At 39.1% G+C, this 9,989-nt stretch overlaps 1 protein-coding gene across 8 annotated transcripts in view; it reads left to right on the forward strand.

Annotated features, from left to right (window-relative positions):
- peli3 (pellino E3 ubiquitin protein ligase family member 3) overlaps positions 1-7,372 on the forward strand; it is a 46,950-nt gene extending 39,578 nt beyond the window's left edge. For all 8 annotated transcript variants that reach the window (XM_039609185.1, XM_031727193.2, XM_031727194.2 and 5 more), the window contains 2 exons: positions 5,064-5,252; positions 6,609-7,372. In XM_039609185.1, coding sequence (XP_039465119.1) covers positions 5,064-5,252; positions 6,609-7,208 — 789 coding nt within the window. In that variant the 3' untranslated portion in view covers positions 7,209-7,372. The remainder of the gene's footprint in view (positions 1-5,063; positions 5,253-6,608) is intronic.
- Positions 7,373-9,989: the final 2,617 nt, after the last annotated feature.

The following is a 9,989-nucleotide window of genomic DNA, read 5'->3' on the forward strand; positions in this document are numbered from 1 at the left end:
CTTTGTACCTGAGATAAGGATTTTAAATTAAATTATGGATTCAGGGAAGACTAGCCAGAGAAACGGGTCTGCATGTTTAGTCACTGTTAGAGCTCTTAGTATAGAGTTTGCAGCACAGCTAGTTTTTACAGTTAAAGGGCACAAAAAAACATTATCTATGTACACCTGTATAATTTCTTTTGTTTATTTATGTTTTGTGACTTCATACATAAACATAACTGAGTATTTATTGTGCTTAGAAATGGAAATGTTTGCTCACATTTGCTCACCAAGTGAAAAAACTAACATAATGTTGGTTATAGTGGAACACCATGGCTAAGTTTGTATATCAGAAGGTGACTTGTTAAACCAGCACAGTGCATTTTCCTTTTATACCAATGCTGTCTACTACTCTCTGTAGTAAAGTATTGAGAGCTGTAATAAGGTCTGTTGGGCCAAGCACAGATATTAGTCCACTGTCTGATACCAAGATCATTAGTAACTTTGACCTGTTGTTTCTGCGCTGTGATGAACCTGAAATCCTGACTGAAATTATACAAACGATCACAGAGCCTATTTAGATCAACTTTTTGAGAATTTTGGCTAAAACACATGGATTAAATTTACATTTTTTAAAGTAACAGCTTAATTATATCTACCTTAAAAACCTGTGGTATATAACTTATTAATAACAACAAACTCATCTATGCTTTATTTAGAGGCAGAACTTTTTAAAAGAGTTTTATAGGGATGGGTTCTTGTGCATTTGACTTCAGTCTGCATAAAGTAACCCAGAGAGATCAATAAGAGAGAAGGGGTCTGTAAAATATCAGCAGTGTCTAAGTTTGACTTGCTAACAGATGTGTGACTCGAGGCGGCTGTGGTTACAAAGTTACTGAACTCATTACTACTGGGAGCTAAAGCAAAACGATGCTCAAAAGTGCTGCAACTCTTTGTCAGCCAGGCTAAAGTACTGAAAAGCAACATAGTGTCATTCTGGTTTTCCCTTCATCAGTAACTAGTAACTGTTACTAGGTTTAAAGGAGGTTTCTGAAACAGTTACAGTCTCTCTATGCTAAGTGAAATCCTGTAGTTGAACATCATTTGTTTTGGGATGTGACATGAAGAGACAGTATAGCAAGTAGTTTGCCTGAACTAGCTTGCATGCTTTTCTTCATTTATTATAATACTGTACTCACCAAATTAAATAATCTATACATGTTATGGTTACATACAACAGTTTTCTACTCTGGACTCATCAGATACTGCTGCCTCTGACTCCCTAAACAAGTAGTCTGCAAACCTGTGGATAATTTCACCAACTAAACCAGTTTTTATCTCTCTGGGTGTGTTCTCACCCTCAAAGACATGGATGTTAACTTAATTCATTCTAAATTAACTGCAAGTCTGGGACAGTTAGTGGTGAATCTGACTTCTACAATATATAAATGCATATGTGATATGAGCTATCTGGGGATAGTTTTTCAAATTAGCCTCCAGTTGTTAGTTTCCGTACTGTATTTGAAATATTCCTTCCTTTCTAAATGTATTTTAAAATATGAAATCTTAAGAACCATAGCAGAAGCTAGGGTGGGGCAATTTAAAATGTGATACCTCTGTGCTAAGAGTACTGAGGAATAATAATAAGAGATTCATTGAGACCCCTGACAACGTGGCTATCAGAACTAAATTTATGGACTGCTTTTCTACTCTACCTGAGCACTCAAAGCGCTTTACACAACACAAATGTATAATATTGTACGGAGCAAATGTTGTCTTTTCATTAATATTTAACAGCTTTGTTGTTTGTTACTGTTGCCTTTCCGTCAGAACAAAGCTGTGTGGTTGTTCTCGTCTGACCTCTGGCATCAACAAGATATTTTCAGCCAGTATTGCTGCTAACTGGATATTTTCTCATTTCTCTGTAAGCTGAGATGGATGTGCAGGTCAGCAGTTTCAGAAATAATTAGACTAAACACTTCTGGCACCGACCACCGTGCCACATTCAAAGTCACTCAAAGCACCTTTTTACCATTTAGCATTTGGCAAAGCCTGACCAGAGATTGTAGCCCTGCACACTTCAGAATCCATCCTGCTTCTTTAATCAGCAGTAACATAAACACTGGGAGTGTAGTTTCATTGTCAGCCATACAATCCATGTTATAACACTGTCTCCACTGTGTTTGGCAGATGAAGATGTATCTAAATCTACTTCCTTTCCTTCTCCATCATTGTGGTTCAAGTTTGTTTCATCTGTCCAGAGAAACTTTTTTCCAAGCCTAAGGAGGCTTTAGATGTTTTCTGGCAAAGTCTAATTTGACCTTCCTGTTTTGAGTGTAACACCTAGTTTGCACCTTGTTGTTGTGCATATTTACATTCATGAAGCGGCTGTTGATTGTGGACTTGGAAAGAAATCTACAGTCATTTAATTTAGTTCATATTGAGGCGACTAGCTATAGACAGAGAGATACTTTATTCATCCCACGAGGGAAATTGTTGTGTTACAGCAGCGTGATAAAGAATAAAAATAAACAAGAAATAAACACCATAGTTAAAATAAAAGTGGCACAGGCATCTGTTAAGGGTCTTATATATACATATATATTGTACATCTATACACCTAATCATTTTTATTATACCTGATTATATTCTGATCAGTATTAGGTATAATTAACTAGCACAGGACAGACTGGATGATGGCAGTTTAGAAGATGAACAGTACGCAGTGCGTACAACCTCTGCTGGGCCTTCGTCCAGACAGAGTCTATATGTGAGGGCCACTTCAGATTGTGTGTAAAGGCAGATCCCAGGAATCTGAAGTGAGAGTATTTTTGAGGATGATGAGACGATGATGGTGGGAAGGTTTCTCAGAAAGTCCATCATCATCTCCACAGTGTTGAACAGGCTCAACTCCAAGTATTTCAACACCACTCTTTCAAAAGACTTCATAACCACAAACGTCAGGGCGACAGGCCTGTAGTCATTCGATCATGTCATGGTGGATTTCTTTGGGACTAGGATGATGGTGCAACATTAGAAGCAGGAGGACACTTTGCACAGCTCCAGAGACCTGTTAAAGATCCAGCTGAAAACGGATCAGTTGATCAGCACAGACTTTCAGGCAGGAGGGGGGCACACCGCCGGGTCCTGCAGCCTTCCTGGTCTTCTGTCTTTGGAAGAGCAGAAAGAGCAGACACAGGAGGAAAAGGACAACGTAACATAAACTGACATCTAGCAATAATAAAAGTCACTTTTAATTAAAGATAACATTTAAGATATGATAAGATAAGATAAGGGATAATGGAATATATTTAAACTGATGGACTGGGGTCATACTGTAGAATCTACATGGTAACTTACAACATCACAACCCTACGTCCTGACCGTCCACTTAACCCGAAGTGCACTTCATGAGAACTGTAACTACAGGTTTGGTCGACGCAGCCAGCAACAACTGAAGGGCATGGAAGGTTACCTCATAAGTTACTAAGTAGATTTCCTGCAGAAGTCTAAGTCAGGCATAAATGAGGCATAAGCAGAAGAAAACGGGTCAATGTTAGTTAATCTGGCCCTAAATGTTACTTTTTCTTTAAAATGCCAACATTTATATTAAAGGAATATTTTTCACTGGCTGTTCTGTCATTTGACCTCCATAAAACACTGTTGTTAGAACACGCTGTGGCAAGTGTGCACATTTTGTAGTCCATCTACTGTATCCCTGCCTGCACCCCTCAGGAAACAAACCCCTCCAAACGCCTGGGTCATTAAAACATGGCCATGCTCTCCTCCAGCTCTAAGACTGTTTTGATCTCACAGACTGGTCCATCTTTGGAGAGCAGGAACTGGAGACCTTCAGTCTGTCCTGTGTGTACAGAATGTGACAGAAGCCAAAGCAACTGGTGTGGAGCACCCACAATTTCATTGTACATGTACGACGTCACATCTGACTGTTCTCTTTTCCTAAGTCCGTAGTGATTCTCCTATCCACTAAAAGAGGTTAGGAATAGGACATAGGAGGTACTTTTGGAACGCTCCCCTAGTTTCTGATGAGCACAAAATAAGCACAGCTTTCAATGACAACAGCCGACTGTGGCAGTGGCGTAAAGGCTGGATGCCAATAGGTGAGGAGCTTTATGTAAGCGCTGTGTGGCGTGAAAGGAGAAAGAGCTTGATTTACTTTGGTACATTTTTAATTTATGTCTATTTTCAGCTAAATTATGCACTGTAAATATAAATGAGGCCCAGTGACACTGACCTGTGTCAATAGAAAATTATAAAAATCCACAAAATATGAAACAGAGACCTGATCATAGTTTGTATTGGGATAAATTTACATTTGGTTAAAAATGATGTTTGATCTGTTTCATGCATCTTACTGTGATGTTTTATGTAAAAAAATAAACACAGAAATATTTTGTTTTCAAGTCCACAAAAGCTTTTTCTAAGTTAAATTACAGTCAGAATGAAGAATGCAGCCTTTTATGTTTAATAAATGTTATTTTTATTGTATGTCAAATATTTTTAATTTATGAACTCTTACTGTGTTTTTCAAAGTCATCATTTTCCATGTTATTTTTAAGACATTTAAAATGTTACATTGAAATAATTCAAATAAAAATGAAACAAACATTCGTACATTTTTTACATATCAGAAGTGTACTCTTATAACTAGTTGCCAAATGTCTTTGTTTACTCTTTAACTGTCACAAAGTACGCAAACAACATAACCTCAGTGTTAGTGTTCAATCATGAAAGATTCCACTTTTATCAAGAGCATCAAATGTCTTTGAACCAAAGCACCTGCAGATCCTTGGTGCTATAAAAGCTTTTTAAAGTACATGTGAGAAATCTGCTATTTCATCAGGAGAGTTGATTTGCATCCTCTGAGTTTATTCTGAGGCATGGGTGCATCTCTGTGCTTTAGTTAGTACATTGGTCATCCTATACTGAGCTAGCAGAAGAAAAGTGCAGCCATAGCTGTTTTCTTACCAACCATCTCTAACAACAACCTCCAACACCTCACCGTCATTCATGTTAACCTGAATATCTGCCTGCTCTGTGTGTGTCCATGCGGGGTCTCTAAGGAGCGTGCTGCCAAATGGAGAACATCAGATGGCCTGATGGATGGTCTGACTACCAATGGTGTGCTGGTCATGCACCCAGCGGGCGAGTTTGTGTCTGAGCCGGCTCCTGGGGTCTGGAGAGAAATCTCAGTCTGTGGAAATGTCTTTGCACTGAGGGAGACACGCTCAGCCCAGCAGAGAGGAAAACTGGTAAGAAAGGAGCTGATGGCTAAATGTGTTTCATGCAGACTTCATGTGGATACAAGTGTCCAAACTACTGAGCCTGACTTAAAAACTTGAAATTGCGGGGCTTTCTTTTGATGATTGATTCATCACAGACTGCAAAGCTAAACAATATCTAAACCTATGAATAACTGTATTTAAAGAGTCTGTTATGTTTTTTTAATCAATATTTCAAAAAGGAGGAAAGGCGTCCTTTCAGCAGTGTGTATTAGCTCCTGATGTGTGTTTGAGTGCAATTCTTTAAATGGGATTTAAAGCCAGTTAAATTAGCTTAAATTAGTAACACGTAGTGTTTCTGCGCTGCAGTTAAACTGCACGCTATTCTTTAAAACATGTAAAGGCCTGTAGCCACAAGGAGCAAAAAACAAAGAAAAGAAAAATGTCAGTATACTCAGTGCACAGTCGTACAGCACAGTCTCTCTGATATTTAATTAGGAGGCAATGATTTGGTTGGTTTCTCTGTTATTACAGTAATATTGAGTCGAATAACGAACTCAACTTAAACCAAACTTAACTTAAATTTAGGTCTTGGTTGGTTTTATATAAACATTTCTTGGCCCATAATAAACATGAAGTTTTTACCAGCATGTGGATGATTTTAATTCCAGTAACAGTTTCAGCTGATTTACAGAGAAAAACGTTCTGAGGAAACGATTCTCTAGACCAAAGCTGGACTAACACAGTACTTCCTTTGTTTTGAAACATTCAAGCTGTTGGCTGCACACCATCCTGTGATGATGAATGAAATCTTATTTTTCAGTCCATTTCTGGGGCCTGCTGAATAATCTAAATCTAAATAATCTAATATAAAAGCTAATCTAATAATCGAAATTATCACAGAAGGTATACAAGTTAAGTCAAGCAGTCAAAGATGAACTGCAGCTTAAGGACTGTGACCTTAGACCAGCTTTAGAAATAATGACAATAGTCAAAGTAACTAGGAAGTATTTATTCTTAGCGCATTGAAAGAAGATGCAAATAAAAAAACAATAAATGCATAAACACAGAGTTTTCTTTGTCTTTTGAGTAAATACATTTAAATGTGACTGAATATTTTTTTCTGCCTGAGGTCAGACATTTGCTAAAACCCTAAATTTCATTGGGGCCGCTGCTCCAGAAGATGCTGTACACTCCATAGATTGCTACATCCCATTGTGTGGTGGCATAGAAGTGAAAATCCTGCAGAGTTTTGTCAAGTTTAAGAAAATTCCCAAAATTCCAAGAATACAAAAGCTGATAGTGACTGGTTCAGTTTTCTGATAATGATGCTTTCCTTGCTTCATATCTACACCCACATTTTGCTTTTTCTGTTCTGGTCTGAAGGTTGAAAATGAGTCAAACACACTCCAGGATGGTTCTCTGATTGATCTGTGTGGAGCAACGTTGCTGTGGAGGACCCCCACTGGATTGCGGCATACTCCTACTCTCAAACAGCTGGAGTGCCTTCGACAGGAGCTGAACGCTGCGAGGCCTCAGTGTCCTGTGGGCTTCAACACGCTGGCCTTCCCCAGCCTGGCCCAGCGCGAGATTGTCGACAAGAAGCAACCCTGGGTTTATGTCAACTGCGGTCACGTACACGGCTACCACAACTGGGGCTACCGGAAAGAAAAAGGCCCCCCCGGCCCTGGAGGCACAGCACCTGCCGGCACAGGTGAGAGGGAGTGCCCTATGTGTCGAAGAGTAGGCCCCTACGTGCCGTTGTGGTTGGGCTGTGAGGGTGGATTGTACCTGGACGCTGGGCCACCCACTCATGCTTTCTGCCCCTGTGGTCACGTTTGCTCAGAAAAGACAGTAGCAGGATGGAGCCAGATCCCATTACCCCACGGCACTCATGCCTTTCATGCTGCCTGCCCTTTCTGTGGTACCTGGTTGACAGGAGAGCAGGGCCACATCAAACTCATCTTCCAGGGGCCCGTTGATTGAAGCTGAGAGAATTCAGTGCGGGCGGATTGACTAAGGACCTGCTGACTAAAGACTGTGTGTGCTGACATGATAAGCTGAAAGCAACTTGCAATAGTACATACCAAGGCTTCACATGGAATATGAGGTGTATGGAGAGTATGTAAAATAAATTGTGTTGAAAACAACATGTCTGTATCTTTTTTCCTGTGTCAGCATTCTAATAGCTAGACTGCTGCTCGCATCCATGTAGGATGCAGCTGGTAAACAGTACAGCCAGGGGGCGCCAGGGGGAGAAAAGGGTCCATAACAGGGGCCCTAGAAAACAGCAGAACAATCTATTAGTCTTTTTTTAAAGAAAAAAGACAGAAATGATTAACCTATCACCATAATGTGTGCTTCACAAGCTACTTGTTGTACATGTTTGTTTCCTAGCATTAGTTTTGTTTTGTTTTTGGGAACAAAGAATAAAATCCAGTCTCTGACCTGGCCTCCCCCCTCCTTATTTCACGATTTGGTTTTGTCCTGATGCTGATGCTGAGCCCAGGAGTGGTGAGGACTGCTCCATTAAAAAAGAAGTCTGGGTTTCAAAAAAGAAAAGAGACAATTAGACACTAGAAATGTGTCTAATTGCAGGAGGCCCCTTGGAAAATTACTAATTTAAAAAAAAAAGATATCCAAAGGATTATTTAAGTCATGTTTGCCTTTGCTTAATTATTTCAATTATTTTGTCCTAAACGTTATGCAGCCGTCTGCCAGCAGATGGCGCAGCATTGTTGAAAAACAACATACATCTGTTAATCTAGGCCTGATCTTTTTGTTAACGCTATTGAAAAAGTTGCTGAAATGAGCTTTCTCCGAAAAGTGGACCGGCTCTCCCTTAGAGTGTCAGGAGCTCAGTCCTTCAGGGGGGATTCAGAGTAGAGCCGCTACTCCTCCATGTTCAAAGGAGACTAGGCTGTCACCTCCTGGGGAAGGTCTTCCGACCAGGCATGTCCTACCGGTGGGAGCAGTGTTGCCAACTTAGCGACTTTGTCGCTATATTTAGCGAGTTTTCAGACCCCCTAGCGACTTTTTTTCTATAAAAAGTCGCTAAAAAAAAGACGTGAAAGCGCGTATCGCTTTTACTCTCAACAAGCAGCGGGTGCTGTAACGCAGTCAGTTCTTCTTTTAATCTTTTACTCTTATGCGGTTTTGTGGATCACAAGGTTTAAAACTACTTATAAACACACACAAACACAAAGTAACTCCACCAGAGTGCCTATTTCGGGTCACTTTTGCCGGTCCAAGCCCGGATAAAGGAGCAGGGTTGGAATTGTGACATTAAAAAAACAATAATTGCTAAAAGAAATTTAATTGTAGTTCTAAATAAACTCTAAATGGATTTAGGACGTTTTTTACTCACTTTATGTCTCTTCCACGATGTTATTTCTCTCTCCAACAACATAGGTTACAATTATATTAGCGTGACCAATTATGCAAATTAGGTGATGACGTCATTTAGCGACTTCTAGCGACTTTTAGGACAGCCAATAGCGATTTTCCTTACTGAGGAGTTGGCAACACTGGGTGGGAGGCCCCGGGATAGACCTGGGACACACTGGAGAGATAACATCCATCGGCTGCCCTGGAACACCTCGATGTTTCCACAAATAACCTGGAGCCGGTGGCGAGAGGGAGGTCTGGGCTTCCCTGCTGCTGACCCGCAACCTGACTTCAGAGAAGAGGAAGAAAAAGGCTGGATGATTTATTGTTTTGTTATTTTAGATTTTAAGTTTTGTTGAAGTAGCTGTCATGAATTTTCAAACAGCTTGCATCATTCATAATGCACGGCACAATGCGCCACACTTTTCAACTGCAATTTATGAGTTAATTTGTCATATTTTAGTAATTCGTGAACATCTTTTATAGGAACATGTTTTCATATTTAACATCAGGTTATTGAAGTGTTGTCTTCCTCGCTGTCTGGAGTATAACGTGTGATGTTGATAATGCACGATGCGAGCTGCCACACATTTATTCATTCTGTGATTAATGGTTTAAAATGCCTTTGTTATTAGTTTTTGACATTTTCCGTTCTCAAGTGTACCTTAATATCTCAGTGTTAACTTAGTGTAACTTTTAATTTCTTTTTAATTTCTCTGACTAATGTTCCTACGTTGCTAACATATATCTAATAACTTTATTATTAAAAACATTAAAATGTAAAAAAAAAAAAAAAAGAAAGAAAAGACTTGCAGATATCTCATCAGTTTTGCACAAAATCAAAACATCTATATATTGAAGCAAAATTTTGATCAATTTCTGCACAGTATTGTATTTTTAGGGTTGGCATGGTTTGCAATATTAAAGTGGTGGGGCCCAAAGTTGGATTTTTTTTTCCCACAGGGCCCCAAATCCCTGGCCTTATGTCAAAAATTAAGAAATTATAAATTAACTGTGATTAACCATATTTTTTTTTAAAAATTCAATTCAATTATAGCTTCACCCAAGTGTGATTACTGCCAAACCTGTGCAATAAATGTACTTCTTATCAAAGTTTATGGATGGATTCATGCAAGATGGAAGCATTTATTTATTTTATGTGTAATATTGAATGTTTGTGTTTACTGGAGCTTCTTTCAAGCAGCATAGCCAGTGGGGGTTGGTTTTGCTCGTTTAATTTAAAAACAGTCCAAATAGACATTTTTTTAATTTATTATGTAATCTAACCGAGAATTCAAGATTGTCTTCCATAATTATCATTTATGAATGTCAGAATAACAAAAAGAAGAGAATAAGATTAATTATGACGCAAATGTACTT

This window comes from Oreochromis aureus, linkage group 3 (genome assembly GCF_013358895.1).
Source record: "Oreochromis aureus strain Israel breed Guangdong linkage group 3, ZZ_aureus, whole genome shotgun sequence".
NCBI lineage: Eukaryota > Metazoa > Chordata > Actinopteri > Cichliformes > Cichlidae > Oreochromis > Oreochromis aureus.